At 42.2% G+C, this 19,533-nt stretch overlaps 1 protein-coding gene and 1 pseudogene across 6 annotated transcripts in view; one reads left to right on the top strand and one right to left on the bottom strand.

The window, feature by feature from the left end:
* The window catches only part of LOC129859297 (solute carrier organic anion transporter family member 5A1-like), a 92,185-nt pseudogene extending 77,552 nt beyond the window's left edge, over window positions 1-14,633 (top strand).
* Window positions 14,634-14,946: 313 nt separating this feature from the next.
* Window positions 14,947-19,533, bottom strand: part of sulf1 (sulfatase 1) — a 69,343-nt gene continuing 64,756 nt past the window's right edge. For 3 of the 6 annotated variants that reach the window (XM_055928894.1, XM_055928893.1, XM_055928895.1), the window contains one exon: window positions 14,947-18,551. In XM_055928894.1, the coding sequence (XP_055784869.1) occupies window positions 17,359-18,551 (1,193 nt within the window). In that variant the 3' untranslated portion in view covers window positions 14,947-17,358. The remainder of the gene's footprint in view (window positions 18,552-19,533) is intronic. The other 3 variants (XM_055928896.1, XM_055928899.1, XM_055928900.1) reach the window with 1 other exon arrangement.

The following is a 19,533-nucleotide window of genomic DNA, read 5'->3' as shown; positions in this document are numbered from 1 at the left end:
ACTATAGGTTTCAACAATTCCCAGGTTTTCTAGTAATCCCTGTTGGAAGATTCACGGAATCAGGAGTAAATAAGCAGGGTATTCGGGAAAGTTCTCCGAATATTGAGGTGTTGTGTTCTATTGTTCCGATAGAGCTCAGTGTTGGAACTCCCAGAGTCAACTGGAGACAGGCTTCTCTGCCCCACTGTGTTCAGAGGGATCAGATCATTGTTTGAGTTAGAACCTGGTTCCCACAGAACTACTGTAACGTTTATCCAGTCCCTATCACTCTCTTTCTATATCTCTCTCTCTGTCTATCTTTCTCTATTGCTCTATCTCTCTCTCTCTATATAATGTGTATATATATATATATATATATATATATATATATATATATATATATATATATATATATATATATATACACACAGTGAGTGTACAAAACATAAAGAACACCTTCCTAATATTGAGTAGAACCCCCCCCGGGCCCATGTTGACTCCAATGCTTCCCACAGTTGTGTCAAGTTGGCTGGATGTCCTTTGGGTGGTGGACTGTTCTTGATACACACAGGAAACTGTTGAGCCTGGAAAAAAACAGCATCGTTGCAGTTCTTGACACAAACCGGTGTGCCTGACACCTACTACCATACCCCGTTCAAAGGCACTTAAATATTAGATATTAAATATTAGTTGTCTCAAGGCTTAAAAATCCTTCTTCAACCTGTCTCCTACCCTTCATTGACACTGATTGAAGTGGATTGAACAAGTGACATCAATAAGGGATCATAGCATTCACCTGGTCAGTGTATGTCATGTTCATAATGTTTTGTACACATCTCTCTCTCTTTATCTATCTTACAATTCCTTGTTTGTTCTGAAAATGTTGGAAATACTGGTGTGCAACATATCATTACTCCAATAAAATGAAATGTAACTCAACTCTCTCTCCAGGCCCACCCTGACTATGACCCATCATAACCTGACTGGAGGCTGTAATGTGAACTGTGGCTGTAAGATCCATGAGTACGCCCCGGTGTGTGGCTCTGACAGCATCACCTACTTTAACCCCTGCCTGGCTGGGTGCAGCACGGTGAGCAACGGCAGCACTGGGGTAAGTACACACTCGACTGACCAGGCAACACCTGTACACATGTGTGTATGTGATGAGTAGGCTTGTCTGAGACCTGAAGAATTGTGTTTGCTCCCCGCGTTCAAGACTCTGTATCCTTGATCCTGAGAGATTGTAGAGAGACAGCTCAACTCACATTGTTAGCGCCAGCACACAACCACAGGCCCCTTTTAACTGAATGACAATAAATTATGTCATTTGGGCAGTTGTTTGAATTAAGTGGTCTGTTGTGTGCCAGCTGTATCAAATAAATTTGATGAATTACAATTAGTGGATCTTATGGTTGTTGAAGTCATATAATTAAATCTAGAATCGGCTTCCTATTTCGCAACAAAGCATCCTTCACTCATGCTGCCAAACATACCTTCGTAAAACTGACTATCCTACCGATCCTTGACTTCGGCAATGTCATTTACAAAATATCCTCCAACACTCTACTCAGCAAATTGGATGCAGTTTATCACAGTGCTATCCATTTTGTCACCAAAGCCCCATATACTACCCAGCACTGCGACCTGTATGCTCTCGTTGACTGGCCCTCGCTTCATATCCGTCACCAAACCCACTGGCTCCAGGTCATGTATAAGTCTTTGCTAGGTAAAGCCCCGCCTTATCTCAGCTCACTGTTCACCATAGCAGCACCCACCTGTAGCATGCGCTCCAGCAGGTATATTTCACTGGTCAGCCCCAAAGCCTATGGCCGCCTTTCCTTCCAGTTTTCTGCTGCAATGACTGGAACGAATTACAAAAATCACTGAAGCTGGAGACTCATATCTCCCTCACTGACTTTAAGCATCAGCTGTCAGAGCCTCTCACAGATCATTGCACCTGTACATAGTCCGTCTGTAAATAGCCTATCCAACTACCTCATCCCCATATTGTTATTTGTTTTTTTTTGTTCCTTTGCACCCCAGTATCTCACATTCATCTTCTGCACATTTATCACTCCAGTGTTTAATTGCTAAATTGTAATTACTTCGCCACTACGGCCTATTTATTGACTTACCTCCCTGATCTTAAATCATTTGCACACACTGTATATCGATTTTTTTCTATTGCGTTATTGACTGTACGTTTGTTTATTCCATGTGTAACTCTGTTGTTGTTGTTGTTGTTTGCGTTGCACTGCTTTGCTTTATCTTGGCCAGGTCGCAGTTGTAAATGAGAACTTGTTCTCAACTGGTTAAATTAAGGTAAAATAAAAAAAAATTGTAATAATAATTAGCCTAGGTATAATTTCACAAGCCCTGAATTCATTAGAGTATTGCTGATTGTCTGAAATCCAGTGTTTTGACCTTTAATTGTACAACAAAGCGCATCTAGAGAAATCGCAATATACACTCAATGGCCAGTTTATTAGGTACATCCATCTAATACTGGGTTCAAACGTTGCTAAATTGGTATCAAGGGACCTAATGTGTGTCTGGAAAACATTCCCCACGCCATTACAGTCTGTACCATCTGTACCGCCAACAGTCTACCGTTGACACCAGGCAGAATGGAGCCATTGCTTATACCAAATCCCGACTCTTCCATCAGCATGACGCAACAGGAACAGGGATATGTTGGATGTTTTTCCACTCCTCAATTGTCCAGTGTTGGTGATCGTGTGCCCACTTGAGCTGCTTCTTCTTGTTTTTAGCTGAAAGGAGTGGAACCCGGTGTGGTCGTCTGCTGCTATTGCCCATCCGTGACAAGGACCGACAAATTGTGCGTTCCGAGATGCCGCTCTGCATACCACTGTTGTTCTGCACCGTTATTTGCTTGTTTGTGGCCCGCCTGTTAGCTTGCACGACTCTTGCCATTTTCCTTTGACCTCACATCAACGAGCTGTTTTCGCCCACATGACTGACGCTGACTGGATGTTTTTTGTTTTGTTGCACTATTCTTGGTAAACCCTAGACACTGTTGTACAGTGTAAAGACTGGACTAGGAGACTGGACGTTTCTGAGATACTGAAACAATCACGCCCGGCACTGAAGATCATACCACGCTCAAAGTTTCTTAGGTCACTCATTTTGACCATTACATGGAACAGTAACTGAATGCCTTTATGCCTGACTGCCTGCTTTATATAGCAAGCCACAGGTACCTGACTCACTGTCTGTAGGAGCGACTATTTTCACTAACGTGGTGGTGTACCTAATAAACATGCCACTGAGTGTATATTGTGAATCACCCATAAGTTTGAAACAAATCGAGATAGGATTTTTAGGCCATATCGCCCAACCCTAGCTAGCTGCACAGTCGTACTGGAACTCGACAACCGTATCTGCCCTTTAGACATTCTGGGAGACATTTGTGTGCGTCCCAAATGGCACCCTATTATCTATTTAGTGCACTAGGCCCATAAGGCTCTGGTCAAAAGTAGTGCACTATATAGGGAATAGGGTGCCATTTAGGATGCCCAATGGTGCTTCAGTGAAAGGCGTGCTGGTTGCCTAGCTGCAATAGAACAGTTGTTCAGAAGTGTTTCATGACTTAATCCCAGCTGTCTCCTGAAGATTATTCAGCATTCAAAATGCATCTTATTCCCAATAACCCTGGTTGCCAAAAGAAACAAAAAAACGTCAAATGAGTCTGTACGGTATTCAGTAAAATATGTATAGTACTTTTAAGCTCTGTGAGAGTTGATTTGGGAGTAAACCTGAAAAGATTATCTAATATGTTATGCTAGCCCATTGTAAGCCATTTAGCCGCAGCCTACAATAACATTGAGTCCTCTACCCCCTCTCCCCTTCTCTGAGAGGTAAACCCTGGGCAGGAAGACCCATCCTAAAAACAATATCAGACAGGATATCACAGCAAAGCTAGACAGGGAAATGCCTAGGGGCGAGTTACAAATTACAACCTATTCCCTATGTAGTGCGCTACTTATTACCAGTGTTCATGGGGCACACACACATCTCTAGATTATTTAGGCACAACACTGGCCTTAGAGAGAATGCGTGTTTGGCTGAGCACACAATGCACCCACAGTGCAGAAGTCTCACTACATAGCTACAGTACAGTATAACATCCCAAGGTGCCTTTGGTGCAGCCCAGGGAGCAGGGATGGGTTTGATTACCACTGAGAGTTGAATGTTTCTGCTGCATTAAGGGTTCTAGGAGATGGAATACAATGTCCCACTGGCAAGTTTCCCAGAAAGAGTGTGTGTGTGCAAGTTAACTTTGTCCTTTCCTGCAAACCACATAAACTGTGTGTGTATGTGTGTGTGTGTGTGTGTGTGTGTGTGTGTGTGTGTGTGTGTGTGTGTGTGTGTGTGTGTGTGTGTGTGTGTGTGTGTGTGTGTGTGTGTGTGTGTGTGTGTGTGTGTGTGTGTGTGTGTGTGTGTGTGTGTGTGTGTGTGTTTACTTGGAAGAGTATGTTTGTGTACGTATAATTAGAGAGTATACAAGTGTGAGGTGTGAAATGGAAATGTCTGTCACGCCCTGACCTGAGATATCTCTGTTTTCTTTATATTTTGGTTAGGTCAGGGTGTGACTAGGGTGGGTACGTTCGTTTTTGTATTGTCTGTTTTTTTTTTGTAAGTCTAGGGTTTTTGTAGGTCTAGGTATTTGTATGTCTATGGTGGCCTGATATGTTTCCTAATCAGAGGCAGCTGTTTATCGTTGTCTCTGATTGGGGATCATATTTAGGTAGCCATTTTCCTTTTGGTGTTTGTGGGTTCTTGTTCTATGTTTAGTTGCCTGTCTGCACTACTCATATTAGCTTCACGGTTCATTTTGTTATTTTGTTCGTTTGTTCAGTGTTCATTCTTATAATAAAGAAGAATGTACGCTGATCACGCTGCGCCTTGGTCTCCTCACAACGGCCGTGACAATGTCTTTTTGTCCTGCATATCCCACTCTCCCTGAGAGTGGAGTCACGGCCAGGTGTGTGTGTGTATACTGTGTCATTATTGTTTCTCAACACTTCTACATGAATGTGGATGCCACCATGATTACGGATAATCATGAATGAATCGTGAATAAAGATTAGCAAGAAAGTTACAAATGTACAAGGATCATACCCATAAAACATGCTAACCTCTCACCGTTATCAATAACGGGGGAGGTTAGCATTTTGGGGGGGGGAGATATTCTATTCTTATTTACAATAAAGGCAACTCCAAAATGACACAATACATTATTTACCATTCATTTATATAGGGCACACATAATCTGAAACACAATCACAACAAACTGCAAATGTATCCAACAAGCTTGATGTAGTCATTAGCTATATTTCCATTAACTTGTCCAGTGATTTTTTTTACCACATTTAGAAAGTGCACCTAGAAGACAAATGTGACGTGATAACATCATGTGCCCCCCGCGTACCTTCAACATTATTCTGCAATATAAGTTATTTCAAAATACACGTTCCCTCATTTGTTGCAATGAAGAAACTTTGACAAAAGACAAATCCAGCCTTCGAACATATAAAAATGTATTCAATCTTTAGAAAATGTCTCCTACATCTGCCGTTTCCATAAATGTCGCAATGATTGCTTTTGTGGAAAAAACCTGGGGCGGTAAGCTGTCTAGTGTGTGCCAGAATGAGGAGACCAAATACTACACTTTTGACTAAATGTAATACACTGATTTTGTCCAAATACTTATAACACCTTAAAATGAGGGTGCTAGATTCATAATGTGCTTTCAATTCTAAACGGTAAAACAGATATGTCTGAAAAAATAAATAAAAGTGACATTCTGTACTGTCGCCTCATATGAAACATTTGATCTCAAATCCAAAATGCTGGAGTATAGAGCCAAGTTAAAAGATGTAGCTTCACTGTCCAAATAAATACTTAGAGGAGTGTATATGTATTAAACATGTCCATCTCCTCCACCAACAGATCAGGAACTACACAGAGTGTACGTGTGTCCAGAGCCGACAGGTCATCAGCCCTCCCGCTGGTGGTCAAGGCAACCAACTGCAGCTGGTCATCGTTAAGACCTACCTGAACGAGAACGGCTTCGCGGTGTCGGGGAAGTGTGACCGCACCTGTAACACCCTCATCCCCTTCCTCATCTTCCTCTTCATCGTCACACTCATCACCGCCTGCGCTCAGCCCTCCGCTATCATAGTCACTCTCAGGTAGGAGGACTGTGGCCACTCAAACTCTTTAAAAACTCCTTGCCATGCATATGAATGATTTATGAATGCTGCATATCGCCACTAAGTAAAGTGTTACCCAGCTTCCTTCCCTTGAACCCTTTCCTTCATGAACACTGATCTAACTCCTCATGAAGGAAGTCTGACATAGGAATTCAATTCCGGTGTTGAATGTAATGTGTGAAAAGTGCAGAATTATGTGCAGTCGGCATTAATGCGTTGAGATAAAGTTTTATCTATCATATGTCAGATTGCAAAATGTTAGATTTACAGGGCTTTGACTCCAATGCTTTCTACAGTTGTGTCAAGTTGCCTGGGTGTCATTTGGGTGGTGGACCATTCTTGATAAACACAGGAAACTGTTGAGCGTGAAAAACCCAGCAGCGTTGCAGTTCTTGACACAAACCGGTGCACCTGGCACCTACTACCATACCCCGTTCAAAGGCACTCAAATATTTTGTCTTGAACATTAGCCCTTTGAATGGCACACATACAGAATACATGTCTTAAGACCTGTCGCCTCACCTTCATCTACACTGTTTGAAGTGAATTTAACAAGTGGCATTAATAAGGGATCATAGCTTTCACCTGGATTCACCTATAAAAACACTAACATATACACTGAGTATACAAAACATAAAGAACACCTGCTCTTTCCATGACATAGAATGGAAAGAGCAGGTGTTCTTAATGTTTTGTATACTCAGTGTATATGTTAGTGTTTTCATAGGTGAATCCAGTTGAAAGTTATGATCCCTTATGTCATGGAAAGAGCATGTGTTCTTAAGGTTTTGTATACTCAGTGTATATATGTTAGTGTTTTTATAAGGAAGTGTATGCACTTTATACTTTAGTATGTTCCTCTGTTATCCAGTCTCACTCTCCGTCAATCTGTCTCTGTCCATCACTCCTCAGGTCTGTGGATGAACAGGAGAGACCATTCGCTCTGGGGATGCAGTTTGTCCTGTTAAGAACTCTGGGTAAGTTTCTGCGTAGAGATCCTATCATTCATATTATGTGACTCTATATGTAGTTCTATGAGTTACTGGGCATTTTTACAGGCACAGTGAGCTTGTAGTGTTCCCACATCACTGAACCAACCAGTGGAGGCTGTTGAGGGGAGGACGGCTCATAGTAATTTTGGTCTGGAATGGAATGAATGGTATGGTATCAAACACATGAAAAACATGTTTGATATTCCATTCCTTAGATTTAAAATTCCACCAGCCACCACTGAAGTCAAGTATTTGAAAAGGTATTTCATGACTGGTCTGAAACAGCCTGCAGGGCTGTAGGGTAATACTAGAACATCATTCTGACCAAGATTATTAAAGTTTTGTTTTTATATATATATTTTTTTTACATTTCTATTCGTTTTGATTTTTATTTGAAATTCAGTTCAGTTCCAGTTTGTTTTCAGACCTGATTTACTCATTTTTAGTGTAGAGTTTTATAAAAACATTTCTATTTCGTTTTATATTATTTAATTGAAGGATTACTGACAGAAAGTAGCGTATTTCTTCAATGTTAGCCAGTGAAAGGTAGTGATAGTGATGCACAAGCTATGGCTATTTGAAACATCTGAATCTGGCAGGTAAATGCTGCCAGGACATAGCAAAGCTTGAAAACCCCATTAGATTTTTGCCCAAAGTTTAGGATAAGAACTGAACATAATTCATGATGTTTTTTTATTTATTTAGTTTTGGAGTCAAAGATAATAGTTTCAGTATAGTTTTAGTTTTTCAAACAGGTTTGTTAATTATTTTATTTCAGTTTTCGAAAGTGTTTATTATTAGTTTTCATTTATTATAATAACCTTGCATCTGACCTTCTCTACTCCTGGTATGTGAATAAAAGTCTCGTATTTCAACACCCTGAAAATGTGTGTGCCGCATGTGTGTGTGTAGCTTCATTCACAGTACAATGCAGCATGTCACCTATAATACTGTCAGAATCAGTACCACCATTCGACCCAGAAGGAACATGTTAGATCCAGGTGTTTAGTTCAGGGTTGGTTTGTGTGAACTTCAGACTCTGCTTATCTGAAATATTTGGCCCATGCACTATAGCTCTGGGATGACATTACTCCTAGGTACAGATCTAGGATCAGCTTCCCGCCGCCAATCTTAACATTAACCATTAGTGGGGGAAATGCTACATTTACCCAAAATCTGCATCTAGGGCCGACTCATCTCAGCTCAGTAGTGGATATATGGCGCCACCCAGTGGTGGCATATCAGTACTGCACTGACAACTGCTGCGTTGACTTTTCTCCTGTTTATCGTCAGCACAGTGCCGATCATATAGGCTAGTTTCTATGGGGTAGCTTACATTAGTCTAGAATGACTAGTGGTTATTCCTAAACTGGTTTTCACTGTTGGTTATTCCTAAACTGGTTTTCACTGTAAGACCCAGCTAAAGACTTCTTCTAAACATTCAAAACATGTTTCTGGCTGCAGTCTAGCACTTAAAAGCACACAAACCTTAAAGGGATCAGTCACAACCAACAGTATTTTGCAAACACTAGTTTAGGCAGCATAGCTGAATGGCAGATGGCATTGTCTCTCACTCTGTTCACTCCCCAGCGGTGTACAAACTTCAACACCACCTGTATGCTGTGTTCTAACTGTTTAGAACTCGTGTTCTAACTGTTCCTCTCCTCTCTCTTCCGCCAGCGTATATTCCTACTCCCATCTATTTTGGGGCGGTGATCGACACCACCTGTATGCTGTGGCAGCAGGACTGTGGCGTCCACGGCTCCTGCTGGGAGTACGACGTCACTTCCTTCCGCTTCGTCTACTTCGGCCTGGCCGCCAGCCTCAAGTTCATTGGCTTCATCTTCATCTTCCTCACCTGGTACTCCATCAAGTACAAGGAGGAGCAGGCGGAGCGCTGGCACCAGCGACTACCCCCGTTGGGCACTGTCTCTGACCTCATCTGCCACGTGGGGGGCCAGAAGAGCCACGCCCGAACCCGCTCCTGTCCGGTGTTCATCCCGCCTTGCGACCACCCCCCCGTAGCACTCCTTCTCAACCGGGGTCACAGCACCCTCACCCTCGTTAACAGAGCAATAAACCCGCCCCCTCCCTCTCTGCTGATGCCACACACAGAGGCTCCGCCCACATATACGAGCAGGAAGTAAACAGGCCTCACCTCTTCCTCTTTAGGTCACACCTCTACATGTTCCTCCCCGGGGGTTGTGACACGTGCCTTCATGTTCCTGTCTCCACCCTGTTTCTAAAATATACACCAATCAGGCGGTGGGGGCGGTGACTTCCATGGCTCTGATTGACAGGCAGAGAGACCAATAGACTGATAGTGACAGAGAGAGGCCATTTGTGGTATTAAAGAGCTGGCCACAGTTATATGGGCGTGTCACAGGAGAACAGCTCAACTCCCTATTGACCTACAGAGCTGTCTGTCTCTGCTGTGCACATCATTAGCTGCAGAGTGGAGGCTGGTGGGAGGAGCTATAGGACAGGTTCATTGTAATGACTGAAATGGAATTAATGGAATGGAGTCAAACATGTGGTTTCCATTGATACCATTCCAGCCATTACAATGAGCCCACCCTCCTATAGCTCCTCCCATTAGCAACACAGCATGTACAGAAGTTAACACACAAGTGTTTGGGATCAATTCGAATTGAAGGCAGTCAATTCAGGAAGCAAACTGAATCAATAGTCAATGACTTCTCAAACTGAAAAGAAGCTATTTATGTAAAGTTTTCAATTTTGGAATTTTAAATTCAAATCACTTCCTGAATTGACTCCAACCCTGATACATTTCATAAATCAAAATGTTTGTGTATCAACATGATCACATGGTGCTACTGTACTGTAAAATGGGCTGGGCATTAGTATATTCTAATATTATTCTTCTCAGAAGGGACTTGTGGGTACTACATTACCCATGATGCCTCATCACAGCTGCAGCGTTTCTCTCAAGCACAACATACTAACTGACAAACCTGTTCTATTCTATGCAAGGTCCTGTGTACTCCCATGTACTCTGTGTACTCTACAGACAGACATACACCTCTCAGTACCTTATTGGCTTACTGTAGCACGTCTTTACCCCTCTCTGTGCTTGCATCTCAAATGGCACCCTATTCCCTATATAGTGCAATATTTTTGACCAGTGTCCATAGGGCGCTGGTCAAATGTAGTGCATTATACAGGGAATAGGGTGCCTTCTGGGACGCAGCCTATCACCCATTCAATCACATTATACCACAGCTGATACTGAGCATATCTAGCTAATATTGAATGTGGTTAGCGGCAACATTAAACAGTACTATTTAGGAGGGGATTATATCGACTTAAAACTCAGTCATACATGAGACATTTGTCCAGTTCTGTCTGTTCTTGTGACCGTCTGTTTAAACTCTTGGTTCAGAGCAGAGAATGGGCCACCCATTTATTTGACTCTTCAGCCCCCTTTGAAACAGTAACTCAGGCTGTGTGGGCCTATCATTGGTTGCTAGCTAGCTGATTAATGCTAATAGCTACAAGGGTAACCTGCTAGCCAGCTAGCTTACTTAAATCCAATGGCTAGTTAGTAGCTAATGCTAATAGCTACCAGGCTAACCGGCTAGCTAGCCAATATCCAAAGGCCAGATACTGGCTAATGCTAATAGCTACCAGTCTAACCGGCTAACTAGCCTATATCAAAGATTATGGATATACTGACAAGATACATGTCTCTCCACCCTAACAACTGGAGTCGTTGTCCACAAAGCAGCACGGCTGGCTGTCTAGCTCCCAGCGATTCTTTCTTTGGATATGTGGATACATTTCATTATTGTAATCCTGAATATTCGATGAGGGTTGTTGACGTGAACCGATATATTCAATGGGCAGAGATGCTATGCTACTAGCCTCATGCCATGAATATGCATAGCCATCTTGAGACAACTCCTCACATGAAGTGTTTTTTCTCAAAGTTGCCGGGATGTCATGTGTCCTAGTTATATCAGTATACTCGTAACAACTTAAGCATTACAACACTTTTATTAGATCAAGTAAACCTCATGTAGCAAATAAGCCATAAACAAAATGTATTGACGGAATTCGACACTCTTATTGACCTCCGTACAAAAACTCCTTGCTTGGTGGGTGAAACAACGAACAAACGAGGGAGACATTTTCCCTCGAGTGGGGCCTCTCTCTTCCTCTCTGCCTATATCCAAAGACGAGTTACTAACGAACTGTCCACCTAGTCTGGAGTGGTGGTCTGCACCATAGATAGTTCGTCTGTGTGGAGTTAGTCTTCTTTAGGACTTTAACTTTACTCCAGGGCAATGGGGAACACAAACACAGTTTTGTCTTTATAACATAACATTAGGTGGTCTTTGCTGGAAGGGAAAACTCAGTCATAATCCTCATCCAAAAGAATATGACATAAGAGAAAACTAAAAACTGTAATTTTAACTGCAAATATCTACAAAATGTATTTTTTGTTTTTTACTTGTTTGAAAAAGTATTGAATTTGTTTTGAATTTAATTTCCCTTTTTATGTTAAAGGGGTAATTCGGGATTTTGGCAATCTACTTCCCCAATGTCAGATGAACTCGTGGATACCATTTTGATGAAGGAAGTTAGAGGTAGTTTCAGGAGCCAATGCTAACTAGTGTTAGCGCAATGACTGGAAGTGTATGGGTATCTACTAGCATGAACCCAGCCCATTTACAAACTGACTCTACACTAGGTCCAATATTGCTTAATTTCAGCATTGTTGTATTGACATTTATGCATTTAAGAAGTAGTGCAGTAAGGAATAAATCAACAAAGCCCATTATATCAACAGATAAGTCACAATAACAAGAAACAGTGTAACTGATTATTTTGATCATTCAGTTCAGGAGTGACTGGGACCCACCCTCTGCTGGACATAAACATGAATTGCAGCCAGGAGTGGAAAAGACCGTGAACGTTTACCCTTTACCAAGGTTTCCCAGAAATTCCAGTAAGAAGATTGCCGGAATCATGAGGGAATAAGCATGAAATCCATAATCCTCACAGAATTTTTGGAAAACCTGGGAAAGTTACTGGAATTTTGCAACCCTACACAGACCTACTACTAATGCTGTTTTTGTTTAACTGGACTGCTGCTGTGAATTTACTACTTGTTTTTGTTTTCTAGAACATAAACCATTATGAACAGCAACTACAGTATTTATACCTTGTTTAGCATGAGGTATGCATCATATCCATTATATATTTGCTCTTTTAAAACCGGTTTCCAAAGAACAGCGGATTTATCTGATGCAGTGGTAAAGTTTTATGAATTAGGCTGGGATTCAATCCGATCGGGCTTTGTCCACAATGCATGTTTTAAAGGCTGCATATGTTGGCTCAATCGGAAATGACTTTAAATGGCACATTGTCCAAAGCCTGCGATGGGATTAAATCCCAGCCTAAATGTCTTTGTCTTCAAGTTATGTAAGAGATTGCTGTATGTCTATGATGATACTTGGCTGAAAAATGCAAAGTTATGGTTTCTTATTAGTATTATCATGAATTAGTAGCTAACTGTTCCCAAACTATTATCATGTAAATAGTTAAAGACATAAAATCAACGTATTATAGACCTTAAACTTAGTTAGAAGTAGGTATTTATGAACTAACCCTAACCATTGTTAGACGACATCATAAAATGACTTAAAAATACAAAAACAAGGAAACTGTATATTTGCTTCTCTGTGCCTGAATGACCTACAGTATTTTACATAGGAACGACCTGTTACATTGAATTTGGGGGATTGGGGAGTGGGTTGTATTTTGCAATATGTTTTTTTGTTGATGGCTCCATTTGAATTGGTTGGTGTTGAAGCTCTCTCTTTGGCTCCATCCAAAACGACTTAGTTTGCATCTCAAATGGCACCCTACTCCCTTTACAGTGCACATAGGGGTCTGGTAGTGCAAAAGTAGTCCCCATGCATCCCCTATTTCCCACGCAACCTGGCCATAAGTAGTGACCTATATAAGAAAAAGGGTGCCAATTGGGACAGGATAGTATTGTTACCCAGGATGCCCTTTACCTCCATTCGACAAGGTGTAAGCAGTACTATAGGAAGGCTTGAGCTGTGTCCGAAATGGCACCCTATTCCCTATTATAGTGCATAGGGTACCATTGCAGATGTAGCCTTAGCCTTCTCGCAACACTTCTCCAAGGTAGACTGTAGACTTGCTTTCCATCGCTTTCTCTCGCTCTCTTTCTTTTGATCAGTATTTCTTCAGAACGTGTTTTCATTATTTCATGGACTGACAGTGTACTCTGACAGTGTATTCCATGCCAAATGGCACCCTATTCCCTATATAGTGCACTACTACCCATAGGGCTCTCTGGTCAAAAGTAGTGCACTATATAGGGAATATGTTGCCATTTGGGATGCAAACTGGAGGTCTGCAGCCCTTGATTTGTGTTCCTCAGGAGCAGAAGTCTAAACCATATTTGTGGACACTTGGGCTCCATACTTGCGAACATTAGAACATTTTCTCAGTCTCAAAATGCGCATCAGCCAATTCAAATCGGTGACATAGTTGCACGTGATAAAATGCTACATGTTAGCTGTTCCCATTACATAATCTGGCACATTTAGCCATATGCTAACCTGACCAGGCGGCAGTGATCATTTCCTGTAAGAAATTCCACATCAGTCTATCAAGATCTTAGACTTTATATCCATCAACCAATGGCATTTCTTAAAATAGGTCGACTTGGCCACCAGATGTATATTTTAAACTTCCAAATTAAAGGTTTACTTTTGCCCCACTTGATCTGTCACAATTGTAGTATGCCAATATTTCATGACAATGAATCCTTGACTAGGCTACTAAAATTCAAGAGACACATTTTTGCTTATCCATTTCACACACGTTCATGTGCTTTTACGGGAAAAAGATAAAGGTCTATACAACTTTAAAGTTTATCGTACATCGTTAGCGTATGCCACTAAGGCGATTGACTGTGAATCTTCGGAGTACAGTAACCGTGGGTTAGAGGCCCCCCATCTCATGAAGCTCATGAAGTGAAAAAAAAAAAAAATACCAGAAGCCAGGCTTACAACACGGACCTATTCGTCCAGTTGAAATATTTCATGTATTTTAGTAACTTTGAGTTATGTTAAAGATGCTCTCATGGAAAAGTGGCCCACTACATTAGCATTTGTATTTGGCTGATGCAGAACTTGTTAACGGGCATGATCACTGCCACCTGGTCAGGTTAGCATAGGGCTAAATGTGCCAGGTTATCTAATGGGAACAGCTAAAGTAATGTTTTATCACGTGCAACTACGTCAACGATTTTAATTGGCTGATGCACATTTTGAGACGGAGAAACTCTGAACTTAAACTAATGGAACCTTGGTTTACAAATGCCTTGAATACTTTATGTGTCATTAAAAAACTGTAAAAAGGAGATTTGGGTCTGGTTTATGTTTTTTGCAATCGGTAAAGCAGATAAAAAATGTTGGGGGGGGGGGGGGGTGATCAAGCACTTCCATAATGTGGTAAGTGTGTCTAGATTTTTAATTTTTTTGTAATTTTATCCCAGGTTTTCTAGAAATCGTGGTTGGAGGATACTGGATTTCCTACTTATTCCATCCTGATTCTGGGAATAGTCCAAATGGGATTCCTGGTAAACCTAGGCATTTTGGGAAAGTTACAGGAGTATGGGTGGATGGATGGATTTATGAATGTATGAAGGAATGGTCATTAAATAAGCTGAAATGTCACTAAAATATTTGACACGTTTATTTCTTAACAGCTTCTTGGCTTTCCTGAAACCAGAATTGTTGCAACACTTCTACACACAAAATAAGGAAAGGAAGAAAATACTGCTTCAGTAACAATTGTTGATCTATGAATCAATGAATGTTGATTTTAGGTGGAAGCAACATTGAACCAAAACGTAACCATCAGTAGAAGATGTAAGAATGAGTGGCGATGACACAGGCCAATGCAAACATACCCAATGATATGTAATGGGAGTGGTGTGCATTAAATCCTATGATTCTTTGCTTATTGCATATAGAATATACAGTATAGTCTAACAGACAGTATTATAAATGACACATAGATCACCTCATAGTAGTAATGCCATATGCTATTCAAGCAACGGAGGAAAAGATTAGGGGTTGCTAATCTCAAATGGCACCCTATATAGTGTAGTGCACTACGTTTGACCAGGGCCCGTATTGCTCTGGTCACTTTAAAGTGACTAGGATGCCATTTGGGACAAATGTAGGTTTTGGCTTTGTGGTCGTTGTCTCTTTTTGAGATGTAACTTGGGGATGATTATGTGCATCCTTGATTATCAACGCAATAGGGAATACTGGTCTATGCAATGTGACTTTTATTGTGAGCAGTAGTTCATTTGTGCTTAATATCTGAAGTTTTCATTTAATTAGGTGATGATGATGGCTGAGTGTAGAACAAAACGTGAACGTGAAGTTACTGTAGCTAGAAGAGTAACATAACATAGTAAACTAAGTTAAATAATTACAACTAACAAATCATACAATTATTTTAGCATTGTTCATTTATAAACTTTTTTTTTTTTTTTTTTACTATAAACTTGTCACATTCAGTGTTGCACTTGCAGTGGCAAGTATCCATGAAACCAACTTACCCTTTAAATGAATTCACTGTGTTAAAAATGAAATACCAATGATCTGTATTATTAAGCTTTGAGATGCAATTGGGAGTTACAGTGAATACACGTTTCCAAACCACAAACATTTCAACTAAAGGCAACGGTCAGTACAAGGGAAAAGCTACATAAATGTTCAAAGTGCATTTATGGTCAAACTATTGGGATCATCTGATCTGTCAGTGGTTATATTTCTGATGGGAGTGCACTGTGATAATTGGTCTAGAGATGACTGAGGCCGAGATTCCCATCCTATCCTGCTTTGTCAACTTTTTAAGGTAATGTTTCCACTTTCGTGATGATCTCATTCATGGCAAACGCTCAATTGGAAATTACCTTTACATGTCAAAACACTCTACGCAGATCTAACGCTGATCGGATTTAATCCCGGCCTAAGTCTGTTAGCATTAGCCACGGCGTTAGCATTAGCCAACTCAATTGTAGCATACCAAGGTGTTTGCATTAGCCAACTCCATTGTAGCACATCAAGATGTTAGCGTTAGCCAACTCTATTGAAGCACATACCAAGACGTTAGCATTAGCCAACGCCATTGAAGCACACAAAGGTGTTAGGTAATGCCCGAGATACTGGATATAATGAAGAGAAGCTTGTGTCTCCGCCCTAACAATGGGATTCATTGTCCACAGAGCGTACCGGTGGGCTATCACGCTCACATCTGTTACTATCTTTGGATTGGTGGATATATCTCGGTATTTGAATACTTTTTTTGAATATTCAATGAGGGGTGTTGATGTCAACCGCCTGTATTTAATGGAGTGAGATCCTATGCCTGCCTCATGATAATGCATAGACCGTCTCGAAATTCAACAGGTATAACTTTGAGAAAAAAACACTATCAAAGTTGCTGGGATGTCACGTGCATTACACTTATATCGGTTAACTCGTAACAATCTAAGCATTAAGAAACTTCTATTAGATCAAATAAGCCTCACGTATCAAAATAGCTTTACATTTTTATCTTGACAAAATTCGGCACTCATTGCCCCCCACTTGCTTAATAATTAGCTTAACGTGGACAGATGTTTGGCCTGGTAAACCCTCTCGCTTCGCCTCTTCCTCTCTGGTAATGCTAAACGACCACTAACCAACCTTCAGACTAGAAAACCTGTTTTTATTGCTAAAAATATATATTTAAAACAATGGTGTTATCCACTTGGAACTTTTAGTAAAATTCCCATATTTTATTAATTTCCGCTGCGTTAAGGCTTATCTTTTTCTAAATATATATTTTGGAAAAACAACATAACACTGTAGTTCTTCTAATAATAAATGGAAGCACCTGTAAAAAAAAAAATAATAACTTTAATACTCATGAATAATACAGCTCTAAGTCAGACTGACAGGTGGTGACATCATCGTCGGCCTTCTTGGCTCTCCATGTACCCCAGTTTCTGTGTCTCTCTGTGTCTCTATGGTGACCTGCTGGACCGCCCAATGTCAGGCCAGCACGTGCGTTTGTCTGTATGTGTCTCACTGGGTGTGGTTGGAAGAGGGCTGAGGGGGAGACCCACTACCCTCATAGTCCAGGGCCTGGAGCTGGGCATGGGACTCGACCTCTACCTCTACCTCTACCTGTAGATGTGCCTGTTGGAGCTGGGGATTGTGCACTACCACCCCAGTCCCCTGTGGGGCGCCAGTCTGAGTCTGAGGTAGGCTCCTAGTGCTGGTAGTAGTGGTGGTGGTGGAGGCCTGTACTCTGGGCCTCAGTGTCTGTGTCTGTGGGGAGAGGGGGAGGTAGCCCTGGCCTTGAAATATGTCCTCTTCCTCCTCCTTGTCTAGTCCCAGCTCCAGTCCCTGGATGAGACTACTCTGTTGGGTCTGGGCCTGGCCTGGGTAAGACCCCAGTCCCAGCCCCATCTCCAGGCTGTTGTGGGTGCGGAGCAGGTCGTCGTGCCGCGTCTCCATCTCAGTCAAGCCGTTGTTCCCGTTCCCGCTGAAGACCAGCCCCTCCCCCTCGCCATCTAGCCAGTCCTCCTCCAGCTGATGGGCCAACCACACATCACCACCGGCAACCACTTCCCCCCCTCTGACCCCTCCCCCTCCTCTCCTCTGACCTGCTGACATCACTGACAATGACGTCATCACAGACACCACTCTGGGGGGTCTGTCTAATGGATAAGTCTCGTCAGGGAGGTCGTTCACAGATTCTAGTTGAACTTTAACCTCTGACCTCTGAGGTGTGGGGTGTGTGGGTGTTACTGGAGGAGGTGGTGGTGGGGGTGTGCTTGGGGCAGGATGGGTAGTGCATGGGGTCTCCGGTAGTCCCTCTGTGGCCCGATTCAGGATGACCAGTTCTTGCCAGATGTCCCGGCTGGGCGACCCTTCTCCTCCGCTGCCCTCCTCCAGCCCCCCAGCCCCAGACCCGGAACCCTGCTCTGCCAGGGAAGCTGCCGATGCCGGGTCATCCTTTAAGTCAAGCTTATGGGTTTGGTTGTCGTCGTTGTTTTGAAGTTTCGAGTCTAAAACGTGTCTCAGTGCAAACATATTATCTACATCCTTCTGGAAGATGTGCCAGTCGTCCTGTCTGAGGCTGTAGTCAGTCCTGTGCTGGTACAGGCTCTGGTTTACACTACTATACAGCTCCTCCAGACCTCGCCAGTCCACCTCCTCCTCCGTCAGGTTGGGCAGCTTAACCCGCTCGTCCGTCCCAGACTGGCTGAGTGCTATGAGGGGAGAGGATGAGAGGGTCAAGGGCTGGAGCAGGGAGTGTGTGAGAGTGTTGGTGGTAATGTTGTATGGGACTGGGAGTGTGTGGTAGTGTATGGGAGTGTGAGTGGGAGAGTTGGTGGTAATGTTGTATGGGACTGGGAGTGTGTGGTGTAATTAGGGGAAGTGTGTGGTTGTGTTGTGTTTGGTCACACGTCATGCAGTCATGCCCAGCAGCAGTATCCAGCCTGCAGCCTCCTCTACGGCAGTCAGCTCCTTGCGGTTAGTGCCCCCCCCCCCCCCCCCACACACACACACACAGTTTGGCCCAGTAAACACAGCACCCAAGCTGAAGCCATAAGCAGCAGAGCAAACACAAGTCATCTTGACATAAAATGACAATATTTCCTCAAGATACATAAAATTCTCAGATCTGCCATTAGACTAGCTAAACTAAAAAAAGAAGACTGATGATAGGCTTGTTGTTTTCGAATGAGTATCCAGGTAACCTGGAAAAAAAGAAAATGGAATCTGGGAAATAAAGGAGGGGAGGAAAATAGGATGATGAACATCTGCAAAAAAAAGGAGTGTTGAGGAAGGAGAGAGTGAATGATGAGCCTGCTGTGTGGTGTATTAGAAAAATACAGTTATGGCCAATATACTAAAATTGGAATCATAGTTAGGGTATATGCTTACTATCAATAAGGTTGGAGTGGATTCCATTTCATTTAAGTAAATTAAGTAAAATTCCAACAATTGGACAAGTCCTTGACTGAATTGAAATGGAACTGACCCCCCTAACCCTGATAGACACATCCTGTATCATTGTTGATTACTAGAGGGAGCTCTTTCAAACTCACTCTGGCCTACAGGGCATGTATGAAGTACTAAAGAGCATGGATACTCAAACTTGGACTTTGAGTCTAGTTCCATTTGTCATTTTTACCTGGTAGTTAATGGCATTCACCTGGTGCCCCAGGTCTAAATCAGTCCCTAATC

This window comes from Salvelinus fontinalis, chromosome 7 (assembly GCF_029448725.1).
Source record: "Salvelinus fontinalis isolate EN_2023a chromosome 7, ASM2944872v1, whole genome shotgun sequence".
NCBI lineage: Eukaryota > Metazoa > Chordata > Actinopteri > Salmoniformes > Salmonidae > Salvelinus > Salvelinus fontinalis.
Note: the sequence above shows the minus strand (reverse complement) of the source record. Positions and strands in the feature narration are given on the sequence as shown.